At 38.9% G+C, this 27,668-nt stretch overlaps 1 protein-coding gene across 1 annotated transcript in view; it reads right to left on the bottom strand.

Moving 5' to 3' along the window:
• CHPT1 (choline phosphotransferase 1) overlaps positions 1 to 27,662 on the bottom strand; it is a 35,651-nt gene extending 7,989 nt beyond the window's left edge. Inside the window, exons 1-5 of the mRNA XM_007465353.1 lie at positions 27,455 to 27,662; positions 12,396 to 12,543; positions 11,976 to 12,117; positions 4,025 to 4,109; positions 1,095 to 1,226 (exon numbers count right to left, since the gene is read on the bottom strand). Coding sequence (XP_007465415.1) covers positions 1,095 to 1,226; positions 4,025 to 4,109; positions 11,976 to 12,117; positions 12,396 to 12,543; positions 27,455 to 27,547 — 600 coding nt within the window. The 5' untranslated portion in view covers positions 27,548 to 27,662. The remainder of the gene's footprint in view (positions 1 to 1,094; positions 1,227 to 4,024; positions 4,110 to 11,975; positions 12,118 to 12,395; positions 12,544 to 27,454) is intronic.
• Between the last annotated feature and the right edge of the window lie 6 nt (positions 27,663 to 27,668).

Below are 27,668 nucleotides of genomic sequence, written 5' to 3'. Positions count from 1 at the left end.
TGGTACGCGGGCCTCTCACTGTTGTGGCCTCTCCTGTTGCGGAGCACAGGCTCCGGACGCACAGGCTCAGCGGCCATGGCTCACGGGCCCAGCCGCTCCGCGGCATGTGGGATCCTCCCGGACCGGGGCACAAACCCGTGTCCCCTGCATCGGCAGGCGGAGTCTCAACCACTGCGCCACCAGGGAAGCCCTATATTTCATGTTTTTACACCTCTTATTTATTAGACCTGGCTTCAAATGACTTTGATTTTTCTCAAAATCAAACCCACCCTTAAAAGATAGAAATTTTGAACTACAGTACAGAAGAAATTAGAGAGAATGAACTATAGCTTAAAGGCATTCCAAGAATGTTTTGACAGAAGATGGCATCACTGGAATAAGTACTTATCTTGTTGTGATCAACTACCTTGAAGATGACAATATGTTTTTTTAAACACATGGATATTATGTTATATTTGTTAAAAACCAGGCAGAATTCCTTTCTGCCTCTTTCCTGTGTAAAAGTATTGAAGAAGTTTTAAAACACAAATATGAATAAATACAAAAGAATTATAGATGAGCAAAGTGTAAAGAACACAAATACAAGTTGTACTGACTCCAGAACTGAGGTTAAAATTTTTACCTTTTAAAATATTAGGATAGTTTTAAAAATACATTTCAGTGAAATTTCAATAAAATTTACATCATGACTAATAAATTGCCCCATATGTGAAACCATGACCTTTGGCAGCTTTCCTGACATTCAACCAGGAACTCATTCCCTACTCCTCCTCCTCTCCTATATCAGGGCCAGGCATAACGAGCAAGAAGACAAATGGCAACTCTTGATTATGTACAGTAATGAAACAGCAGATGATTAAATCGAATGTCACAAGAGTCTACTCTGAGAAAGGCTGTAGAAAGAGGAAAAATTCTTTAACATCAGTCTAAACTGTTTTAAAAATGTATTATGTGGCTAAAAAGAATTCTTTTAAGATATTTAGTTTCCTTCCCTATTCTTTGAACTTTGTCATATTTTTAGTATCTCTGTAGCTGGGTGAAAAGAAAATTTATCATAAAATTAATACTGAATGATGATGAAATTAATGTCTTACTGCTATAGTGGATCCATTCTTGCCAACACCACCATGGAGGATAACATGGAAGTAATTTGAACAGGAAAATATTGCTCCACCTACTACTCCGAGAACTGGTAAGATCTTCAATTTTATTTCTAGGACGGGTATCTTTAGGGGTAGAGGAAAGAAACACATCATTAAGAAAACAGAATTTCTTTTCCTGTTAAAGAGTAAAGAAACATTATGATACAGCCCTATACAATAAGCTATTCTTTTTCTTATAATCAAACCTTAACTTCTGGAATGTAACCTGAAGTGGTAACTTTTCTTTTAATGGTTTTATCTCTTAAAGTGAAAAATCCAGCTAAGTCTATTTAAATAAGTGGGATGAAGTATTTCATCTCACAAGTCTTCATCTGACTTAAAGAAACATGAAAAAGGATAGTTCACTTGACTTTAGTACGTCTAAAAGGCAGCATCACAGGACAGTCAGACACCATGGTCTGCATCATGAATGTGACAAATGTGTATGCATGCAAAAGTTTTGTGTAGTTAATATCCAGGATTAAATCTCTAGCAATGTATATTTACCTGTTGGTCAATTGCTGTTCAAGAAAACTTCCAAAGGCAGCAAAGGATTTAAAAGACAGTAACAATGAATTGCCAAAAGCTGTAGGCTATTGTGTTTTGAAAATATACTTTGAAATACTGTACCAAAATTTGTGGAAACTACAGATCAACAATTAAATTTAGAAGATCTATATCTAAATTAAGTATTCTTATTGATGAGAATAAGTAGGTATGCTTTCTTCCTATGGTATTGCCAAAAGACTGAATGAAATGATTTTAAGATTAAATTCTTCCCCAGTATAACCAAATCAGAATTCCAAATTTAAAACACCACATCTGACAATGACCAGAGTTGCCTAACTGCCTCTAAGTCCACATTCCCCTTCTAATGGGTACTGGCTGAACAGGTACCATGAAAGACACATCACATCCCTCTAGCATATTTTAGAGGCCTATGTATCCTTGATTCTATTATTTATTCTTACATGCTAAGAAGGAATATGAATATCTCAGGGAATGTTCCTCTACTTAAAAATATGCTCAAAGTCTATTTCTGCGCCTAGTGATATGAACTGTGATTGGCAATTCTGAAACTAAATGCCACAGGGAAATCTCTTACAATTTTTAAAAAACAGACTTAATTTTTAAAGCAATTTTAGGTTCACAGCAAAACTGTACGGAAAGTACACAGAGTTCCCATATACTCCCTGCACTCATACACACATGCTTCCCCACTTATCAACATCCTCCACCAGAGTGACACAATCCATGTGTTACAATCCATGAACCTACACTGACACATCATTATCACCTAACGTCCACAGTATATATTAGGGTTCACTCTTGGTGTTGTACGTTCTATGACAATGCATAATGCATAAATGACAAATGCATAATGACAGGTGGACAGGTATCCACCATTATAGTATCACACAGAATAGCTTCACTGCCCTAAAAATCCCCTGGACTTTGTCCATTTATCCCTCCTTAACCCCATAACTTCTGGCAATAGCAGGTCTTTTCACTGTCTCCATCATTTTGCCTTTTCCAGAATATCATATGATTGGAATCATACAATATGGAGCCTTTGCAGAGTGGCTTCTTTCACTAAATAACATGCATTTACATTTCCTCCATATCTTTTCGTGGCTTGATACCTCTTTCTTTTTAACAATGAATATAATTCCATTCCTGGATGTACCATAGTTTATCCGTTCACCCACTGGAGGACATCTACTGAAGGACTTGCTTCCAAGTTCTGGCAATTATGAATAAAGCTGCCATAAATACCTGTATTCAGGTTTTTGCAAAGATATAATTTTTTTTTTTTTGGCTGTGCCATGCAGCTTGTGGGATTTTAGTTCCCTGACCAGGGATTGAACCTGGCCCCATGGCAGTGAAAGCACAGAGTCCTAACCGTTGGACTGCCAGGGAATTCCCTGCATAGACATAATTTTTAACGTATTTGGATAAATACCAAGAAGCATAGTCGCTGGATCCTATGGTAAGAGTATGTTTAGTTTTGTATCTCTTACTATTTTTACCAGGGTTATATAGCTTAGTGATTAAAAACAGAGTCTGGAATCAGCTCCAGTACTTACTTACTAGCTATGTGTCATTGGACAAATTACTTAGTCATTCTAAGACTTATTTATAAAACACAAAAATGACAGTATCTATTTCACAGGGTTGTTCTGAGGGTCAGATGAAAACAGTGATAGTAAAATATTTAGGAACATAGTAAATGTTGAATAAGTATTAGTTGTTTACTATTGATATTATCCTTATTACTCTTCTTAACTCTCTGGGCATGAAGTTTCTTTCAGTCAGCCAATACTGTAAACTTAGGCTGTAGAGACAGAATAGTTTCTTCATAAATTTTCTGCCTATACAAAGCATGAATTTGTAACAGTGGCCTCCTGAGAGTCAGCTTTTATCAAAATACTGAGGTCTCCAACCACGCAGAAAATAAAAACACTCCTTAACATGGGAAACTTCACTATAGTAGGTTATAAAAAATGCAAATTAGCAACTTTTCTTTCCTAATATTGAGGGACAAGTTTCAAGCATAAAATATTTTACTGAATTTACGTTTTATGTATCTATTTTATGAGATAAATTTAGGCCTGAAAAGGTAGTTCAACTAGTCTGTTAATTTTATATTAGGGAAATGGGGTCGTTTTCTTTTATGTGGTAGTACATTCATGCATAGGGTAGTATATTCATGCTGTAATAAGGTATATAGAATAGTAAAATTATAAAATGAAGAAAAAAGGTTAAGAAATGGAATGACTATTAAATACAACTTGAAGGATTTCTGAAGAAAATTAACAATGCAATATTTTTCCTAAATATTTTTAAAGTACTTAAATATAAATTTAAATCCTCAGATTTACCGTATAGTCCCACATTGTTGCTCCTCCAAATGTAGACAACACAAAGACGATCACTAAAGCTACCTGAATTTCAGTGACATCCACTCTAAAGAGGAAAGATAAAGAACAGATGTTTGTAAATCAAAGTCCTAAATATGAAGCTTAATTAACCTTATATTAAAATCAAAAGATGTAAAAATCTCTGTAGGCTTAGTTTATTTTTACCTTTAGTTTCATCACTGAATTATCAATTAACTACACTGTTAAGTGAAAAAGCCTACAGAACAATGCACTTACATATAGGTAAAAAACTTGTATATCATATATAACATTGCTAATAACAGTTATCACTGAGATTACAAAAGGCTTTTATCTTCTACTTTACATACTTCTGCAAAGTTTGAATTTTTTAATAACAATCATGTATTACTCTTGTAATCAGGAAAAATTATGATAATATAAAAACAACCAGATGATTTAAGGCAAATTCTTAAACACTCTCAAGTCGATTTCATTGAAAAAGTAGGGAAAATTCCAACAGTTTTTCTCATTATGTTACTAATAGTCATTATAGTTTTTTGGTTTCCACAGACATTTTCCCCCTATGTATAAACAAACTTCTTTCAAAAACCCACTAAACCAACATCAGTCTCTAATCTGCATCCCCTGAAGCCATCAACTCCTCTCTCCTTTGCTCCAAAAACAGGCTGAGAAGTAGTCCACATTTGTAATTTCCTCCTCTCTTCATATTTGCTGCTTAATCCATTATAGTCCAGTTTTTGGCCCCGTTCTATTAAAACTGTTTAAGGTAAATAGTGACTTTCAATTTGTTGAATACAAGGGTTACATTTCAGTTACTATCTCGCATAACTCCTCTCAATATTTAAAATGCTGATCACTCCCTTTTTCTTGAAATGCTTTGCTATGTTTTTATTGCCATGTTCTCTCGTGATTCTCCTAGCTTGCTGGAAGCTCTTCCCAGGCTCCTTCCTCCACATCTTAAATGCTGTTTCCAGAATTCCTCTTTTCTCTTTTTAGATTCTCTGAGTATTACATGTATACCTAAGACTACCATCTATATGCTAATGACCTCTAAATCCGTTTCTCCTAATCCACATCTTTTTTTTCCAAGCTCCAAATTTTTATATCTGTCTACCTACTTTGCATCTCCATTCGGATGGCCTGGAGTTTTTAGATGCTAGAGGAATACTTATTGTTCTGCAAATATAAGAAATGTAGGGAACAGATCCAGATATAGAAGAAAAGACTTCTCAACTGAGTTATTTTGGGGGCATTTAGAAGGAGAAGGTGAATTGGAACATTAACGCACAAATAAAAGGAAAATAATAACATCCAGTATTTGTAAGATCAGTGATGGGCAAACCAGGGCCTCCAGGCTGCATGGAGAAATAGTCAAGTTAGTTGAAAAAGGTAAATGTAATAATATAATGTATGGTATTTTGTGGAGAAAAAGGAGGAAAAGTAATAACATTTACTAAGATCTGTTATGAGTCTTATGAACTATAAATTATGCCTGTTTTTTGGGAAGGGGAAATTGAAATGATTTTTTCATGCCTGTATTGAAACAGGGGATATTACTATAGGAAAAAGACTCCAGAGCCAACATTTTTGCTACTACACCTATGATTTATTATTAGAATTGTGCACTCTTTTTCCAGTAACAGTGGTAGAATTACATTAAGTTGATCCATAATTTTTCCAGGATATGATTAGTGACCAGAAGCAACTAGAAAAGCTGACAGAAATTATAGAACAAACTTTCTCTGAACTAAATGACACATACAGGGATTGAGCTAGGAACCTTGGTTTCACATATGCATCATTCACACCACAGATTTTATATTAAACTGAAAGCTTCATTCTTCCTCTCTGCCTTTTAAGGATAAATAAATGAGAATTTTTTTTTTTTGGAAATTTTTTATTGTTCATTTTTTCTCAGTAATTTTTTTCTTTACAGTGAAGAATGTTGGTGTTCATGCATGTATGTTAAATGACAATTCTTGAGTCTGGAAAAAAGAAAGCTGAAAGGATATGGTAAAAAGGGTGGGATCACTAACAAAATCCTTAAATATCTGAAATATGAAGAGCCAGTTTAAGCTTGAAAGATATATTAGACAAATAAAAGAATAATCTGTATAACAATTTACAAACTTAGAGAACTCATTAGGGGGTCCAAGATTTTAAAAAGTAAATCCAAAGACATAAAAAATCCAAGAAACATGGATACTGGGGATATGGTGCAGGTACATTCTCAAACTATTATAGAGAATAATCTACAACAGTGCTCTTTAAAGTGTGGTCTAGGGTTTGTTACAGTCCGCAATAAGTATAGAAAATTGAGAGTAAGCATTTAGAAACTTTCATCATAGTTTGATAGAGTAATTTTGTATCTCTTGAATTGAATGAAATACTGGGGACTGCATTTTGTAAGTTTGTTTTTTGTTTTTTATTTTTTTAATTGCATGTTATCTCTCCATGATGGATCTGGGGGGCGGGCGGGGTAGAAATTAGTTCTTTACCACAACTATGTGGAAAAATGGACATAATACCATATGGAAATTCTAAGGAATTTGAAAGAAGAGAAAATTAACACTGAGTCTAAATATTCACATGTAAATAACAAAATACCACATAATACAAGTCAACATTGGACTTGGTTTAGATTTTTTAATTAAACTTTAAGGATTGTTTGCTGTATTGAATTGCATGGAAGCAGACCCTTGATACATGGGAGCAAACATGCTATAAATAAGATATGCCTTATCTCACATGGCAAGCATTAATATAGGGACAGATTTTAACTGTTATCCTGTAAATTATTTCACTAACTATACTAAGGAAAATATACAAATATATCACTGATTAACTTTAAAAAATCCTTAATTAAAAGTTGAAAATTATAGTTTGAGATAGTTATTAATGTTTTGTCGTTTAAATTATCTTATTCAAGATAACAAATTCATATTTGTACTAAAATCTACATATTTTCAGGAGGTAAAACATATAACAAAATATCTACAAGTAAAATAGTATTTTTCTGTTCTATAAAACAGTATAAAACAGTATTTTTATGTTCATAAGAAAAACAGAATAGTATTTAGTAACTCTCTTCCTTCTCTGTTTAATTTTTTCTTCATACAATTAGGAGAGGCAATCTGCCATGGACCCTGAGCATCCCTGCACGTTCCTGTGGGGCGTGCAAGGAATCCAAGATCCTGAGCACCCTTTACCCGGGCCATTTCTCAGGGCTGTGTATGCAGTGAGCAACCTTGAAGGATGAGGTTACATCTCCCCGCAAAGAGCAGGCTTGCTTCCACTTACTATAAAAGCAACAGATCCCTCAGTGTTCCTCTCCCATAATGCCACCCACCACATGTGCAGGCATTCATCCAGTCCCACTGCATGACCCCATAAGGCTTGGGAGTGGAGCAAGGGAACCCGGCATGAACCTGAACCTGAGGCTGCTGCTTTTGCCCTGAGTTATAAAGTTGTCCTCTGCCTCTGACCCAGGAGTTTTGTGTCTTCTCTCAGCATTCATGAAACATTAACCGGCTCACTCGGTAGCTTGTAAGGGTAAAATCCCAGACTCTTTTACAGTTCATGACACAGAGCACTTACCACTCACTAGCTAATGTGTTATGTGCAGTATTTACTTGTTTAGCTTGCATTATTGTCTGTCTCCCATATTAGAACATAAACTCCAAGGGGGGCAGGGATTTTTGTCTGTTTTGTTTACTCATATTTTGTTTACTCATGTTACCCTAGAACCTAGAACAAGGCCTGGCATATACCAGATGCTTAATAAATATTTGTATGAATACTGCAAACATATTTATTAAAATTCATTGTAAAAATATTACATCAGTATTCAATAAAATCACTCAAATTATATTGACCTTCCATCCTCAAATTTATTTTAACTCAGTTTCTTCTGTATGCTTATTTCCTTATGAAATTAGTTCCTTATCAGTAACTTACTGATTAATACATGACATCTGATTTTCTTTTAGTAAGAGTTACTTTTTAATGTCACTCAAAGTAAACATACAAAAGAAATTGAATTAAATTAAAGGATATGTCATGATAATGCTAACCTTATTACTGAGTACTTCTGTCCTCCAGACTCTGTACTAAGTTCTTTATATACATTATTATTTAATGTTTACAATAACCTTTTAACACAATTATGATTATTCTCATTTTACAGATGAAGAAACTGAAGAAAATGAGGTTAAATAATTTATTTGTGGTCAAACAACTGGTATCTTGGAGACAGAATTTGATTCTACCCAATCTGATTCTAGAGCCTATGTTTTTCACTAGTAAACTTAAAACAGGAGCAATAGTAATAAATAACTTAAAGGTCTTTGAAAATTGGAAAAAAATTAAACAGCAAAATGTAGTAAGTTTTTTAGTCCAATTAAGCTCTCATTTGGCATATTTTTCTTCAGTCTTTCAGAACAAGGGAAACCACGTTAAGTAGGCTTAAACCAAGAATACATTCACAAAACAAATTTCCACAGTAGATTCTGAGATTGTTTAGCCTGTTTTCATATATCTGTATCATTTATCTGTATTCTAATAACATAAACACCATAAAAATTAAACCTCTCAAAAATTGACAGATTTTCAGGAAATCCGTCCTAGTCAACAATTGATACTGACTGAGTTTGTAAGCATTTCCAGAGGCTTGGTTGATGTCCTACATACAGATCCTTCTTATAGTGTTAAGCTGGAACCAATGTATCCTACTCAATGCTCAATGGTATCTTTACTTTGGTAAAGTGAAAAAATACACAGATTAGGATCTGTGCCATACAAAGTAAGTATTTTACATGGTTGACCCCTGGGCACTGCAGGATCTCCTCCAGTCCCTGACGTGCATGGTGCTCAACCATAACAGCCATTTCCGGAATGTTCTGAGTACTTCCTTTCCTCGTGCTCCTGCCTAGAATGCTTTTACCCCAATCTGGCATATTCCATCGGCAAGTGACTCATCTTTGTATGTGCAGTTCTAGGCACACATTAGGCTCTCAGTCAATAGCAAATGAGTATAAAATAGACAACTGGGCCAGGAATGTGAACTAATTCATTTCAGAAAGATTTTTAATGAAGTTATAAGCCAGAAAGGTAAAGTCTAAGTCATTAAATAACAACAATTAACCAGGACATTGCACTTGTCATTAAATAACAATTAACCAGAACACTGCATTGTTACATGACTCCAGTTTACCATAGCAAGTTCACCATATTAACTAAAATGCATTAGACTTTGCAAAGCTATGTTTCTGTTTTAGCCTATTTTAATCTATACATAGGTACAGATTCTTAATTTTACATTCTTGCCTTGAATTTTTAGCCTGGCTTTTTTGTTTCTTGGCTGCTCGGCTTGCAGGATCTCAGGTCCCTGACCAGGGATTGAACACAGGCCCCAGTAGTGAAAGTGCCAAGTCCTAACCACTGGACCACCAGGGAATTCCCTAGCCTGGGAATTTGATCCTTGGGTTCTTGGCCAGTAGGTAAAGAATCAGCTGAAGACTCACATTTTCCATAAAAGCTTTTCCTAAACGAATTCAGCCTACAGCCAGCTTCTCCTTACTTAGGATTTCTTCAGTGCTATGGAAACCTAAAGCAGGTCACTTTTCACATGGTTATGGACTGTATTAGCAGTGTCACAGAAGTATTATCCTATCCCTTTAATACAGTATACTATATAGTTCCTAAAATGGATTTTTTAAAAATGCATTTTGTATCCTTCCACAGTACCTAATACAGTGATAATCCCACAGTACTGAGCAGCAGTCATTAAGAGTGTGGGGTTTGGAGACTTGAGTTTTAACCCTGGCTCTACACTTTTTAGCAGTATAAGGAAGTTACAGAACCTCTCTGCCTCACTGGTACAGTGGCGGTAATACCCTGACAGGATTAATGTGAGGAATAAATGAGATAAGGCATGTAAAGCGCTGAGTACAATGCCAGAACCATGCAAGTGCTCAAGAGGTGATAGCAGTGACTAGTCCCTAATTTAGAGTCAATGTGGAAAATTGCCAAAGGCCTTCACTCTGCTAAACGATCCGTAGTTTTGAGCTTCTTTCATTTATCATTATCAGAGATTTTATTTCAGAGCTACTGTTGTTCCCGTGCAGCAATAAAGTGTGGCTAAAAAGAATCAGTAGACGGGGAAGCCAAAGCAGAGAATGAGCCAATGGCAGACAGCTATTAAAGGACCAGGCAGAAAGGGAGCTGATGGAAAAAGGGCTAGAGAACAGAGTTCCTGCCTTGTGCACTATTTCCTGGTGTCTAAGAATGAGGCAGCGGGGCAAATATTACAATGTTACTACATCATCTCATCAACTGTCTACCACAGCTGAGAGTCCCATGATCACGGTTGTTGGTGACTGCTGTAAAGGGGTTACCCTTTTTGGACACACAAAAATTTGACCAAAAAGGACCTTTAGATTCCATATCTCATTATTTTATCACATAAGCCAAATGCTTTTTTTTTCTTTTTAACATCTTTATTGGAGTATAATTGCTTTACAATGTTGTGTTAGTTTTTGCTGTATAACAAAGTGAATCAGCTGTACGTATACTTATGTCCCCATATCCCCTCCCTCTTGTGTCTCCTTCCCACCCTCCCTATCCCACCCCTCTAGGTGGTCACAGAGCACCGAGCTGATCTCCCTGTGCTATGCGGCTGCTTCCCACTAGCTATCTATTTTACGTTTGGTAGTGTATATATGTCAATGCCGCTCTCTCACTTCGTCCCAGCTTAGCCTTCCCCCTCCCCGTGTCCTTAAGTCCATTCCCTACATCTGTGTCTTTATTCTTGTCCTGCCCCTAGGTTCGCCAGTACCATTTTTTCTTTTTTCAGATTCCCTATATATGGGTTAGCATACGGTATTTGTTTTTCTCTTTCTGACTTACTTCACTCTGTACAGCAGATTCTAGGTCCATCCACCTCACTACAAATAACTCAATTTTGTTTCTTTTTATGGCTGAATAATATTTCATTGTATATATGTGCCACATCTTCTTTATCCATTCATCTGTCAATGGACACTTAGGTTGCTTCCATGTCCTGGCTATTGTAAGTAGTGCTGCAATGAACACTGTGGTACATGACACTTTTTGAATTATGGTTTTCTCAGGGTATATGCTCAGCAGTGGGATTGCTGAGTCATATGGTAGTTCTATTTTTAGTTTTTTAAGGAACCTCCATACTGGCTGCATCAATTTACATTCCCACCAACAGTGCAAGAGGGTTCGCTTTTCTCCACACCTTCTCCAGCATTTACTGTTTGTAGATTTTTTGATGATGGCCATTCTGACAGGTGTGAGGTGATACCTCATTGTAGTTTTGATTTGCATTTCTCTAATGATTAGTGATGTTGAGCATCCTTTCATGTGTTGGTTGGCCATCTGTATATCTTCTTTGGAGAAATGTCTATTTAGGTCTTCTGCCCGTTTTTGGATTGGGTTGTTTGTTTTTTTGATATTGAGCTGCATGAGCTGCTTGTATATTTTGGAGATTAATCCTTTGTCAGCTGCTTCATTCGCAAATATTTTCTTCCATTCTGAGGGTTGTCTTTTCGTCTTGTTTATGCTTTCCTTTGCTGTAAATGCTACGTTTTTAAGTCCTGCATATCCTTTTTCTATATTATTCAGGTCCCTTATTTTTCTCTTTCTCTTGTCTAATGTAAACTTGGGTTAGTAAGTTGGAGAAGAGGGGAAAAAAAACAATTATCATCAAATATGTAACTGTAACATGAAGAATACCTGAAAGATTAAACTTAAGGTGCAGCATTTATGGACGCTTCAGTAAGGTAAAAGGTAACTTGAATTCCTGATTGACACTTTGTCCCCCTTACTATGGATAAATGAAGTGTGACAGATAGTGAAAATGAGTTTGATTATATTTTTAAATGTACAACTTAAAATACATACTTACTTTCCAAACCTCAACACGCCTGAAACATAAGTCTGCCAGTGAGCACAATAAAACATGAACATCCCGATAAAAGAGCAGAAAAACAACCAGTCAGGATAAGTTCCTAAGCGAACAGCAATTGAAGCTCCAACTGCCATAAAAACTGAAAGAAACAAGAACCATTAAGAATTTAAAATAATTAATTAAATAATCGCCATTGGCTGTTTAGAAATACAGAATTTTAAGGTGCATAATCTTGGCATGAAAATAAGGCCCACTAAACAAAATAAATTCCTGAACATACTTTTAAAATACACTGTGCAAAACTGCTTCCAACTGTAAACCAAAACAAACCAAACAGCTCAGTTTTTAAGCCATCATTAAAAGACAAACCAACAAACAAAAACAACTATAGGAAAAAAACCTCCACTAAAAACTCACCTGTGGAAAGAGAGTCACAACCATGGTCAAAAAGTTCCCCTAAAGGAGAACAAGAATTTGTTCTTCTGGCTTGTTTCCCATCAATAGCATCCAGTGACTGGTAGATAAAGAGTCCTAATGCACATAAAAGGTATGTCCAGTACGGTGCCTAAAAAGAAATGTAAACAATGAAGACTGGTGAGTGACAATAAGCTAGCTTCTGTTTGAAAATAGCTCAACCCAAGCCAGGTGACACATTTTCTTATGTTCGCACTTTATATCACCTCAGTGTGTTACAAGGAACATTTATAACCTTCCTTCTACAGATGAGAATTAAATTGAGAAGTGAATTGCTCTAGGTCATCTGCGTAGAGTGTCACAAAAGTCCGTACTGTGAGAAGCCAAAAGTTAAATGACCAAGCAAGGATTAGGACCCTGATTTTGATTCTTAGTCCACAGCTCTTTTAATATAATACTATTCATATATGGCACGGATTTGAAATTATTCAGTAAGTCTCTGCTATGAAAGAAGATCTTAAAGACAAACCACAGACCTCAGCTTCCTTTCATGATGGAGTATCAGGGGCTGGATTTACTCTCCCATCTTGTATAACTAGAAAAGCAATAAAATAAATAAAACAACCATTTTCAGACACTGCAGGCAGTGCAGCACTGTGATCCCTGACAGAAGGGAAACAAATGACCTGAGCCCTGTGACTGCTCCAGCTTAGTGCCTATAGGCAGTCTCCAGGCCACAGTACAGGAGTGAGGAACTGGAAGAGAGGCCAGCAATCCTGCCGTGCTGAGAAGAAACGCAGCAGAGGTCAGGAAGGTCAAGGCAGCTAGAATCTGTGTGGCAGAGCACTGGAGAGGAGAGAGGCACAAACTGTGGAGATCTAGAGTCTTTGGCTGAGAAGTGACCTGTGCCTAATGAGACAAAACTACTAACCAAGGCCAGGGAAAGAACCACTGGACAGCGCAAGGCCACACAATTCTTGAAGCCCACACAAAGCTGGGAATGGTTTATGTTCCCACCAGGCACAGCATGTAAGACCATGTAATACTCAGGGCACTGGGGAGAGTTCTCAGAAGTGTATTGCCTTAGCAGTGGGCATTAATTAGCCCTAGACCAAAGGCCCTAACAGATATAAAACCTAGCCTCAAAAGGATCTGACTGATTCCAGGTAACTTAACTAAAGCCAACACAAAGTACAACATCGTAAAGGAATACCCCACCAAACCTAGTACCCCAAAATGTAAAATTCACAATGTTTGGCATCCAATAAAAATTACTAGTCATTCAAAGAAGCGGGAAAACATGCTCTACAACTAGGAGTAAAATCAATCAATAGAACCAGACCCAGGAATGACAGAGATAATGAAATCTGCAGATGAGGACATTAAAAGTTCTTATAAATATGCCTCATATGTTCAAGAAGGTGGAGGAAAACATGAAAGACTACAGTGTAACCTCTAGAAACGGAGAATACAATATTTCAATGTAAAATATACTAGATGAGATTAACAGCGTATTAGGGCAGAAGAAAAGATCAGTGAACTTGCAAAGTACTGATAGAAACTACCCAAAATCATGCACAGAAATAAAAAGACTAAAAATAATTGAACTGGGCATCAGTGACCTGTGAGACAACAGTAGTCTAACATATATGTAATTGAAATCTCAGAAGGAGAGAAGAAAGAGGGTTGGACATGAAACATATAAGAAAAAATGATGGCTGGAAATTTCCAAATTTGATAAAAATCTGTAAACTTACATATCCAAGAAGCTCAACAAACCCCAAGCAGAATAAGGTTTTTTTTTTTTTTTAAACCCACCAAGGCACATCATAATCAAATCACTGAAGACCAGTGATAAAATCATTAAAGAAGCCAGAGGAAAAAGACACATTACATACAGAAGCATAGATAATAGTGGCAGAGGAAAGAGTAAACTTGAAGGTAGATCAATAGAAATGATGCAATTTAAACAAGAGAGAGAAAAAAGATTTTAAAATGACCATTCTTTTCTTTCAGCACTTTAGAAATGTACTCTACTTCCTCAGGGACCTGTGTGATGATAGCAATGGTCAACCCAGAATTCTATGTTTCAGAAAGCAAGTACAGCAAAATTGATGACTAGGGTTTTAAAGTTAGATCTGTGTTTGAGTTCTTGGCTCTGTTATTTAATAGCCAAGTGACCCTGGGAAAGTCATTTAAACTCTCTAAACTTTGGTTACCTCATTTGTAAGATGTGAATAATACTTGCAGTTGTATCTGATGAAAAAAATTCTTAGATGGCTCTTTACGCAGAGCCTGGCACATAGTAAGTGCTCAATAAGGTTAGCTATTGTAGGGAGTTCCCTGGTGGCCTAGTAGTTAGGATTTTGGGCTTTCACTGACGTGGCCCAGGTTCAATCCCTAGTTGGGGAACTGAGATCCTGTAAGCTGCACACAGTGGCCAAAAAAGAAAAAAAGGTTAGCTATTGTCATTAAATTGTGTTTTGCATATTTTTAGTGGCAAATAGAGTTTTTAAAATATCAATGTATATATGGTCTATGTGGTAATTCTGCAAATACCAATCAACCTGCTACCTCATTCTTCAATCTAAGTAAGTAGAAGTTTACTTTGAACTTCAATAAACATTTTATCATTTGTTAATATTACATGCCCAGTATTAATGACTACACTATTAATTGCTTTAAAAGACTTATGAAAGGCTTCCCTGGTGGCACAGTAGTTAAGCATCCGCCCGCCAATGCAGGGGATACGGGTTCGAGCCCTGGTCCGGGAAGATCCCACATGCTGCAGAGCCACTAAGCCCGTGTGCCACAGCTACTGAGCTTGCGCTCTAGAGCCCACGAACCACAACTACTGAGCCTATGCACCACAACTACTGAAGCCCGTGTGCCTAGAGCCCGTGCTCCGCAACAAGAGAAGCCACCGCAATGAGAGGCCCGCGCACCGCAACGACGCCCGCCGCAACTAGAGAAAGCCTGCGCACAGCAACGAAGACCCAACGCAGCCAAAAATAAATAATATATTTTAAAAATGCATTATTGTATTTGATACAGCAATCCACAGAGACAAGGCGGACAAGGCATTATCATGTTCTTTGCACTACAGATAAAAGAGAAACTTAGGGAGGGGTGATAAAGTTCCATTGAGAAGAGCAGCTAGACTGGGTCTAGGAATCAAACCCAGGTTTTCTGGCCTGCCCTATGGTAGATCTATCAGATCGGTCGTGCTGCAGGCTACACAGACTGGATGCAGCTTCCCACCTGGATTCTTACCTATTCTTTCAAACCTGCTGAGAAGCACTTTCCTGCCCCCACAATACAATTCCAGGTGCAGTGAACCAGATGGGTGGGAAAGCGCTGCAGCGGAGAGAGACTTCTTTCCTCTTAAGCCCAGAAAGGCATACCAGTCCTCCAGCTGCTTGTTCGCTACCTTTCCAGTCTTCCCAAGGCCACAGGAGCTGGACCTATCTTCTCTTTACTCTGTTGTCATCACCTCCATTCCCACCTGGGAGCTATGAAACAGTCTGCAAATTTTCAACTTCTTTTCTCACCTGTTATCTCTGCAAAACAGGCCCCAGCCAGGAGATCCACTTGCCAGGAGCAGCATGCCCCTTCCTTCCAGGAGCCTGCTTAACGTGGGTGTCACTACAGAAGACACTCTGGGTGGAAGCAGGATCTACAGGGCCACCCCAACTCAATTCTAGTTTTCATGTTAACTTATTTTAAAAATTTTTAAATGTAAGCGTGGGAAAATCAGTTGTGGATTACAAAGTCTTAAGCAATATATCAGAATACTTCTGCAGAAGGAGACTATATAAAAAGTGGAACTTCTCCAGATCATATTAGATTCTTAATATTTAAAGTTCTTAATTATATAATTTTTATAATATCTACTGTATCCTTTAAGATCAGAATTTTATACTACATCATAGAAACCTTTCCAGGTCAAGCATAAAGATCTACATCATTCTTTTACATGACTGCATGGTATTCAGTTATGTGGCTATATCACAATTTAAGTAATAAGTCACCAGTGATGAATCTTACATGACTGTGTGAAAGATTATTATATAAGTTTATTCTAGAAAACAAAATAATTACTAAGAATCAATCATAAGCCCTAGTCATTAAAAAAAAACACTAATACATTTAAATTGCTTTTCAGTTACATCACTGAAAAAGCACTGTATACAACTAAGTACTTGGGATATTTTACTTTTTCCAGTTACTTGAAATAAAGGATTAGAGAAACCAGAGATTTGAACCAGACTGTATGGCAATTGTTCTTGTTCAAAATAACTCTGGATCAGAGAGAACACTCATATATAGATCGATTATTTATCCTGGGTATTATACCCCTTTTTATAAGTGTTTGAATGAGCACACACATCAGGAAAAGGACGAAAAGATTTAGAAAGTGATCAATGAACACATTTCTTTTTTTTTATTATTATTAATGAATTTATCTATATTCTTTCGGCTGTGTCGGGTCTTCGTTGCCGTGCGCGGGCTTTCTCTAGTCGAGGCGAGCGGGGCTACTCTGTTGCGGTGCGCGGGCTTCTCATTGCGGTGGCTTCTCGTTGCGGAGCACGGGCTCTAAGCAACCAGGCTTCAGTAGTTGTGGCTTGCGGGCTCTAGAGCGCAGCCTCAGTAGTTGTGGCGCACGGGCTTAGCTGCTCCATGGCATGTAGGATCTTCCTGGACCAGGGCTCAAACCTGTGTCCCCTGCATTGGCAGGTGGGTACTTAACAACTGTGCCACCCGGGAAGTCCCAGTGAACACATTTCTGCTCACTGGACAAATTTTACTTACAGCTCAGAACTTAGAATACTGGATTTTGGGGAATACATTCTTAGGTTTTCTGTAAATGAAGATGCTAGACTAAGTAGTCTCTAAGGCCCCATCTTTAATATGGAACTAGAATCCTCTCAAGAGTAGGAGGTATGTTCTCTGTTTTTAAAATCTGCTGTGTTTATACCATGAGAGCTAAATAACTAGATGATTAAAATCAGCTGATCAGGTTAACAGGTTACCTGGTAACCTATCAGGTAAAATGGTTTCCAAAAGGAATAATACATGTCCTGGGTTTTTCTTGCAGAGTGGTTAGGAGTATAGATTCTGCATTCCACCTGCACCTGATCCTTGAGTGAGCTGGATGAGCTACTTAACCTCTCAGTGCCTTAGTCTCCCTTTATGAAAAATGGGAATATTCACTGTTCCTGTCTCACTGTGAGAATTAAATGAATTATTACATGTCAAGGGCTTAGAAAAGTGCCTGGCATATGGGAAGAGCTCAGTATATTTTAGTTATTATTTCTGATACTATATAAGATAATTTTAGGTGATTCATAGATAAACTTTTCATTTTAATACTTATGTCTTTATTTAATGTATTTTGGAAAATATTAATTTTAAAATTATCTAGCACAGCTATCAAATCTATGATTGTAGATATTAAGGCTTCAAGTGTAAGTCTTTAAAAAGGAGTAGATTTAAAGTTGATGTAAAGAAAAACAGTAAATAAAAAATAGCATAGGTAATACACAAAAGCAAAAATCTTCCTCAATTAAAATTTAGGAAATACTGAAACTATACAATGCCTATTTATATGAATTTTCATACTTAAAAAGTGTCTCTTTGCTTTAAATAGCTTTGGATATAAGTTGATACAGATGCAAAAGGTATTACATAATCAGTAACGACTGGGTCACCTTGTAACAGGGAGATTTCAATTACCCAAACATCAATTGACTTCTCTCTCCATAAAAAATAGAAACTGCATTTATAAGAGGTAGGAAGAAAGAAAATCAGAAGACAGGTCAGGCATATGTGAAAAAATGTAACGCTGGTATGGCGTTAGAAGGTGGACTCTGTACCCAGTCGAGTGATTCTAGTGATTTTTAAGCTAAACTCGTGGAATTTTAATAGGCTGCTAATCTGACACGACTCTAACTTGTATTATGTGCCTGTGACACAGCTGAACCTGTGGCCAGGGGCACTTCCTTGTTTACAGAAGGAGGGTTCCCGTTGGAACCCAGGCTGGGGAGGCTCCAGAGGCTTGGTGGTCACAAAGGGTAGGGTCATTCTCAGTCCTGCCCAGCAGGAAGACCCTAGCCACTTACTGCTTCTCCGTGAGCTTTGGCTTCAGCTCGGGTGCAGGCCAGCATTTGAGAGGAGCACACCCACCTTCAGGAAATGAGGTGGGTTACAAGCTGGGGGGGCACAAACACCAGGCAACCAGCACCTCAGGGCCGGAGGGGCTTTCTCAGGACATTAGAAATCTTTACTTTGAAAGGCATTCTTCTTTCTTTGTAAATTTCCTGTGCATAGTTGTATTCTTTTTAAAAACCTCTTTTAGTACTTACTAGAATCCTTGTTGAAAATGCCAGCCTCTCACTGGGCCAAGGGAAACAGGCAGGGAGAGGGGAATGAAGAGAATCCCCTGGGCAGATCTATCATCATCAACTGTGCTGGGTGCTTTCACATCTGTTCTGCTCTTTAACTTCACAGAAACCAAGTGGTCGGACCCTCGCCCAGGTCAAACCGACCAGGAGTGGGATTTCGAGCTCCTTCTACACACCACAATGCCGTGTTTTATCCACACTTGCACCAGAATTCTAAAGGAGAAGCAGCTTGTTTCTTGGGAATCAAGTACAGGAAAAGCCACAGGAATCAAAGGGACGATCCCCAAAGCGAAGCTCCTTCTACATTACCTGCAGAAGCCCCTTCTAGACAGGGCTGGAGTTAGGGTGAGGCAAGCAAGGCACCGTGGCTGCACAATTTAAGGCGGCATTTACTACTCTCAGGGTCGTGCACATGCCTGCTTGCCTCACTCTACTCTGTGCCCTGCTTCTAGAACGTTCACCTCCTGCAAGTTATTTTGCTTTAGTAAGAGAGGCCACTCTCTTACAAGAGTTCTGCCTTAATACGCAATGCTTGTTACGTTATTGAACTGGTTAAAAAAAAATAGAGGGAGATAGGTGATTTTTAAAAAAGAAGAAATATTCTAGATTTCAAAGAAACCAAACCTATAAAAGAATTTGACCAGGTTATTGCCTTTTCTTATTATTCCCCAACAACAAATAACTCTTTACTTTATAGTCCAAAGTCCAATCGAATCTGAATTATTTAGACAGGGAATAAACCATTTCTTAAGGTCACTCTGATTTCAGATCAGATACACTTGCTTTTCGATTCAACTTTCTATCATCATGAAGGAAAGAAATTATTCAATGCCCTTTGACCCACCCTAGGCTAGGCACCTATCTGCTACAAACACTCTCTTAACAGACACTGACAAGGATTTATATACATAGATCAAGAAAGCAGAGCAACAATTAGAGAAAGAAGAACAAAAACACCCCAAGTTAGCAGAAGGAAAGAAATCATAAAGATCAGAGGCGAAATAAATGAAAAAGAAATGAAGGAAACAATAGCAAAGATCAATAAAACTAAAAGCTGGATCTTTGAGAAGATAAACAAAATTGATAAACCATTAGCCAGACTCATCAGGAAAAAAAGGGAGAAGACTCAAATCAACAGAATCAGAAATGAAAAAGGAGAAGTAACAGCTGACACTGCAGAAATACAAAGGATCATGAGAGATTACTACAAGCACCTATATGCCAATAAAATAGACAACCTGGAAGAAATGGACAAATTCTTAGGAAAGCACAACTTTCCGAGAATGAACCAAGAAGAAATAGAAAATATAAACAGACCAGGGCTTCCCTGGTGGGGCAGTGGTTGAGAGTCCGCCTGCTGGTGCAGGGGGCGCAGGTTCATGCCCCGGTCCGGGAAGATCCCACATGCCGCGGAGTGGCTGGACCCGTGAGCCATGGCCACTGAGCCTGCGCGTCCGGAGCCTGTGCTCCACAACAGGAGAGTCCACAACAGTGAAAGGCCCGCATACTGCCAAATAAATAAATAAATAAACAAACAGACCAGTCACAAGCACTGAAATTGAAACTGTGATTAAAAATCTTCCAACAAACAAAAGCTCAGGACAGATGGCTTCACAGGCAAATTCTATCAAACATTTAGAGAAGAGCTAACACCTGTCCTTCTCAAACTCTTCCAAAATATAGCAGAGGAAGGAACACTCCCTAACTCATTCTACGAGTCCACCATCACCCTGATACCAAAACCAGACAAAGATGTCACAAAAAAAGAAAACTACAGGCCAGTATCACTGATGAACATAGATGCAAAAATCCTCAACAAAATACTAGCAAACAGAATCCAACAGCACATTAAAAGGATCACACACCATGATCAAGTGGGGTTTATCCCAGGAATGCAAGGATTCTTCAATACATGCAAATATCAATGTGATACACCATATTAAACAATTGAAGGATAAAAACCAGATGATAATCTCAATAGATGCAGAAAAAGCTTTAGACAAAATTCAACACCCATTTATGATAAAAATTCTCCAGAAAGTAGGCATAGAGGGAACTTACCTCAACATAATAAAGGCCATATATGACAAACCCACAGCCAACATCGTTCTCAATGGTGAAAAACTGAAACCATTTCCACTAAGATCAGGAACAAGAAAAGGTTGCCCAGTCTCACCACTATTATTCAACATACTTTTGGAAGTTTTAGCCACAGCAATCAGAGAAGAAAAAGAAATAAAAGGAATCCAAACTGGAAAAGAAGAAGTAAAGCTGTCACTGTTTGCAGATGACATGATACTATACATAGAGAATCCTAAAGATGCTACCAGAAAACTACTAGAGCTAATCAATGAATTTGGTAAAGTAGCAGGATACAAAATTAATGCACAGAAATCTCTGGCATTCCTATACACTAATGATGAAAAATCTGAAAGTGAAATCAAGAAAACACTCCCATTTACCATTGCAACAAAAAGAATAAAATATCTAGGAATAAACCTACCTAAGGAGACAAAAGACCTGTATGCAGAAAATTATAAGACACTGATGAAAGAAATTAAAGATGATACAAACAGATGGAGAGATATACCATGTTCTTGGATTGGAAGAATCAACATTGTGAAAATGACTATAGTACTGAAAGCAATCTACAGAGTCAATTCAACTACCACTGGCATTTTTCACAACTAGAACAAAAAATTTCACAATTTGTCTGGAAACACAAAAGACGCTGAATAGCCAAAGCAATCTTGAGAAAGAAAAATGGAGTTGGAGGAATCAGCCTCCCTGAGTTCAGACTATACTACAAAGCTACAGTAATCAGACAGTATGGTACTGGCACAAAAACAGAAATATAGATCAATGGAACAGGATAGAAAGCCCAGAGATAAACCCACACACATATGGTCACCCTTTCTTTGATAAAGGAGGCAAGAATATACAATGGAGAAAAGAAGCCTCTTCAATAAGTGGTACTGGGAAAACTGGAGAGCTACATGTGAAAGAATGAAATTAGAACACTCCCTAACACCATACACAAAAATAAACTCAAAATGGATTAAAGATCTAATGTAAGAGAGACACTATAAAACTCTTAGAGGAAAACATAAGCAGAACACTCTATGACATAAATCACAGCCAGATCCTTTTTGACCCACCTCCTAGAGAAATGGAAATAAAAACAAAAATAAACAAATGGGACCTAATGAAACTTAAAAGCTTTTGCACAGCAAAGGAAACCATAAACAAGACCAAAAGACAACCCTCAGAATGGGAGAAAATATTTGCAAACAAAGCAACTGACAAAGGATTAATTTCCAAAATATACAAGCAGCTCATGCAGCTCAATATCAAAAAAACAAACAACCCAATCCAAAAATGGGCAGAAGACCTAAATAGACATTTCCCCAAGGAAGATATACAGATTGCCAACAAACACATGAAAGGATGTTCAACATCACTAATCATTAGAGAGATGCAAATCAAAACTACAATGAGGTATCACCTCAACACCAGTCAGAATGGCCATCATCAAAAAATCTACAAACAATAAATGCTGGAGAGGGTGTGGAGAAAAGGGAACCCTCTTGCACTGTTGGTGGGAATGTAAATTGATACAACCACTACGGAGAATAGTATGGAGGTTCCTTAAAAAACTAAAAACAGAACTACTGTATGACCCAGCAATCCCACTACTGGGCATGTACCCTGAGAAAACCATAATTCAAAAAGTGTCATGTACCACAATGTTCACTGCAGCTGTATTTACAATAGCCACGACATGGAAGCAACCTAAGTGTCCATCGACAGATGAATGGATAAAGAAGATGTGGCACATATAAACAATGGAATATTATTCAGCCATAAAAAGAAACAAAGTTGAGTTATTTGTAGTGAGGTGGATGGACCTAGAATCTGTCATACAGAGTGAAGTAAGTCAGAAAGAGAAAAACAAATACCATATGCTAACACATATATATGGAATCTAAAAAAAAAAATCTTTCCAAAGAACCTAGGGGCAGGACAGGAATAAAGATGCAGACGTAGAGGGGCTTCCCTGGTGGCGCAGTGGTTGAGACTCCTCCTGCCAATGCAGGGGACACGGGTTCGTGCCCCGGTGCGGGAAGATCCCACACGTCACGGAGAGGCTGGGCCCGTGAGCCACGGCCGCTGAGCCTACGCGTCTGGAGCCTGTGCTCCGCAACAGGAGAGGCCACAACAGTGAGAGGCCCGCGTACTGCAAAAAAAAAAAAAAAAAAAAAAAAGATGCAGACGTAGAGAATGGACTTAAAGACATGGGAAGGGGCAAGGGTAAGCTGGGATGAAGTGAGAGAGTGGCATGGACATATATACACTACCAAATGTAAAACAGATAGCTAGTGGGAAGCAGCCGCATAGCACAGGGAGATCAGCTCAGTGCTTTGTGACCACCTAGAGGGGTGGGATAGGGAGCGTGGGAGGGAGACACAAGAGGGAGGGAATATGGGGATATAAGTATACGTACAGCTGATTCACTTTGTTATACAGAAGAAACTAACACAACAATGTAAAGCAATTATAATCTAATAAAGATGTTAAAAGAAAATAAAGAGGGCAGAGCAAAAATATTTACTCAAATAAGCTGAAAAGGGAATGGAGCCACAGTTTATTCCAGCCAGAAACAAGCATATGAGTGTTCTGTGGTAGAGAATGCTACTAAGCTGAAGCCAGAAGAACCAGATTAGAATCACCAAGTTTTCTCATCTACAAATGTAGGAATTGTATTAAAGAGGCTCTCAGGTCCTTCAAGCAGTCAGAGTCTGTGATTCTATTTTAGGATTAAGGAGCCAAGGAATGGGGCCAAGGACTATATACAGAGCAGCGTTCAGACAGAACTGCTTCATCAAGGTGAGTGGGATGCAATTCAGTTCTTGTTTTCTGTTTGCCCCAACTTTTGCTTACTTTGTTTAATTTGTTTGCTTAATTTGTTAAAATTCCCCCGGGGCCAAATTGATTAAGTATTTAATCTAAGACCAGCTAAAACTGAATAACGGTGGAAAAACATCATCTCCCAAGATTACAATTTGTTATTTCATGCATGCAGGCAATAATTTAGCAAATATTTACCAAGCACCTGCTTTACGCAAGGCACTATGCTGTGGAGAATGTGCAAATGGGCAATTGCTGTCTGAACTTAAAATATGGTAGAGTGTCTTGCTCAGTAGGACATACACAACCAAAATCACGTAACACACATAACCAATATAAAATGGAGACGTTCCACAAGAGAGGTGCAAAGACCTATGGTGGAAGTATAGCTTTCTGGCTTGGAATCCTGGTATCAGCTTAAAGTGGTTAATTTATTTCCCTTCAGTTTCCTCATCTATGATATGGGGATAATAATAATACCTTTTCGTAAAGTTGTTGAGAAGATTAAATGAGATAATAGACAAAAGCAGCTTAAATTAATGCCTAGTACATAAGTAAAACCCGGTAAATGTTAGTAATCATTGTCATTATTATGGGAGTTTATAGGATTAAGTGGTTGATTTGACTCCAGAGAAGAAAAACAAATTTCCTAAGGATGTAGCATTAGGACTGGACACTGCGAGATGAAGTTGGACAGGAAAAAGGAAGAGGAAGGAGAAAAGAGAGGGACAAGAAGGAGGGAAATCGTTGCCATAAGAAGTAGTTCAGGGCTTCCCTGGTGGCGCAGTGGTTAAGAATTCGCCTGCCAATGCAGGGGACACGGGTTCGAGCCCTGGTCGGGGAAGATCCCACATGCCACGGAGCAACTAAGCCCGCGCACCACAACTACTGAGCCTGCGCGCCTAGAGCCTGTGCTCTGCAGCAAGAGAAGCAACCGCAGTGAGAAGCCGGTGCATCGCAACGAAGAGTAGCCCCGGCTCACCACAACTAGAGAAAGCCCACATGCAGCAGGGAAGACCCAACAGTCAAAAAAAAAAAAAAAAAAAAAAAAAAAAAGAAAGTAGTAGTTCAATTTGGCTGGAGCGGAAAGTTCCTTAACGAAATGGTGGTGTGAAATACAGTTCAGAACACCACTGCAGAAGTTTAATATAAATCATTTAACTTTTTTTCTATTAATTTCCCTTCATCCCCAGTCATGTCCTAGAAATATCAACATAGTTAAAAAATAGATCAAATATTATTATTAATATAGATATGTAGTCAGCATTATGTCCTCAATGGGTAGATTAACCCAAGCATCAGAGTCCAAAAACCATATGGGTTTTCCCTGACCCTTTCTGGAAGCAATTTGTCAAGTCTGAAAAAGCACTAAGAATTCTTAAGTCTAAGAATCAGAAAACAAGTGTCAGGCCAAGTTAAGGTCACTTAACCCTCCAGGCCTCAATTTCCTCTTAATAAAAATGTATGCTGCTATTACTTCAGGATGGATGGATAGAAGAAATACTAAAATGGTGGGATGGCCATTCTAGGAAGGGAAAAAACTTGCCAGCCTCCTTGAGTTGATATAAGACACAAATGCAATAATGGATGTGAACGTACGTTACATACCTAATAAGCATTACATAGAACACAAGGTATTCTTCCTACACATCACAGAAAGGCAAGAACTGCAGATGAGATGGTGGTGGTATGTGGTAAAAAGAATCCGGCTTTGTAGTCAGACCAACTTGGGTCTGAACCCTACCAGGTCCTGTCATTTACTAGCTCTGTGGCCTGAAAGCAAAATAGCCTGAACTGCTATGCTGCTTTTGTGCTATTGCTGGGATTTTATCAGACAGGCAATGTGAATCCTGTAATGGTGTTTCCCCTCACTGCTTCAGCCACTTGCAAGCAGTGCAGGATCTAATTACATTTCAGAAACTCTTCTCAGTTTCATTTTATTATTTCAACCCTTACTTCCCATTTTTGGATCATTGCGATATATATATATTTTTGAAAAGTGCCTCAGATTCTTCCCACCTGCCACCTTTTATTTTTTTAAATGAAGCATAGCCTAAAAATTAATTTAATCATAATTTTACCTTTTCCATCAGCCCCCCACCCTCACGCCGACAGCCCTAAACAGATTCTCTTGGACTTCTTGGTATGCCCTGCTTTTTGGAAGTGCTCAACACATGGTCCTTAAATTAATAATAACATTGAAAAGTTCACAATTTAACTGGCAAATATCAGAAATATCCAAACGCTGGTAGCCAAATCTAGGCCCAGTAAAAAGTAAATTTTATTATAGGTTTTCAGGACATTTTTAATACCAGTAATATTTTTAACGTGCTGAACAAATTCTAATTTTCTACATTTATCTGCATGTAATATATCATTTAGTCCTCACTGCATTCTTGTGGAATTGGTTTGGCAGGTATTATTTCTATTTTACACAGGGAAAGCGAGACCCACATGTCACTCCATGCTGTGGCAGAGCCACATTAGAACCAAGCCTTCACTTCTAACCCAGTGAACTTTTCATTCTGGCACACTGCCTCTGGGGAATTCTGCAAACAGGCTGCAACTTACTTTTTTTAAAACAATATGTAAGTGAATTAACAACGGGAACGTCTGCTGAAACATCATATATAATAACATATCCATCAATCAGCAAGATTTTCAATACGTTTAATACGTTTAAAATGTAGGTTTCATCAAATACTTTAAAAAATGGATCCATGTATGGAGGGCATGAAATATTTCCACTGTATTCCTGCCCTCCAACCTCATCTCGAATTAGTTCTCCACAGGACATATCCTAAAATATGATTATAAACGGAGTTCTCTATTTGAGGGAAAAGAAAGCAATGTCACAAAACGTGCAATGTAATATTTATCTCATGTACTCTAAAAAGCTATATATGGGAGTAGCTCCCTCTGCCTCCTGTCACACTCAGCCCAAGGGATGTTCCTGATTACCAAGTATAGAAAGCCCACATTAACTACTCGTCTTATTTTGGACATAGGTCAAATATTCATTGCTAATAAAATCCGATGGCTTTTACGATCCCTGGGTCGTGTGGATAAGGATTAACACCTTGCTAATACTTTTGTTTTCCATGAGAAAGTCAACGAAGCAACGAGGAAGTAACCTCTTAAAAGTAACTTATCTCTGATCAGTGCTACCAGTAATTACAGGATCACTAGCGCAACCTTTGAAAAACGGACGGCTGAGTATAAAAGTGTCCAAAGGGCATCTCGGGCTTGGCCAACCCAACCACAATCCCCGGAGCCAGGCGGGACAGAGCTGGGGGTGTTCAGTGCCCCAGTGCGCAAAGAAACCGACTGCTTGTCCATCCCCCAGCTTGGCGCGGGATGGGGCGGCGGCCAGGCAGGCAGGCAGGCAGGCGCCCCCCGCTCCCAGTGGCCGAGACCGCCCGTCCGCCGCCCGAAGGAGAGTGGGAGTGGACACGGGACTGGGCAGTGACCTTGACAACCCCTCCGCCGTCCGGGGGAGGCTCGGGGTGAACATGGGACCGGGTGGCGGCGTGACAGCCTCCGGGCGGGCCGGGGAACGCTCGGGGCGACTGCGGCGCTGGGGCAGAGGCGGGGTGAGCCCCTCCGCGGCCCTGAGAGGCTCGGCCGCGCGGGGTGCTCTCCGGGCGCCTCCAGAGGCGCACCCGGGGCGGGGCGAGCTCGGCTCGGGCCGGGGACGCGGGGCTCCGGGGGAGAGCAGTTGGGGGTCCGCGAGCGGGCGGCTGGCCCTACCTCCTCGGTGACCGTGGGGCAGTAAGAGATGAGCAGGAGCGTGGTAAGCAGGTTGATGGCGAGGCCCAGGAGGGTGATGGAGTTGGGGGCCATCCACAGCGGGATCCACTGGAGCAGCCAGGTCCAGTAGAGCTGCAGCGGCGGCTCAAGCAACGAGACGCCCGCGGCGCTGTAGCGGTGTTCCTCCAGCCGCCGCAGCTGCGCTGCGCTCAGC

Source organism: Lipotes vexillifer, unplaced genomic scaffold (genome assembly GCF_000442215.2).
Source record: "Lipotes vexillifer unplaced genomic scaffold, Lipotes_vexillifer_v1.1 scaffold141, whole genome shotgun sequence".
NCBI classification, from domain to species: Eukaryota; Metazoa; Chordata; class Mammalia; order Artiodactyla; family Lipotidae; genus Lipotes; species Lipotes vexillifer.
This window is presented reverse-complemented; position numbering and strand designations above follow the sequence as displayed.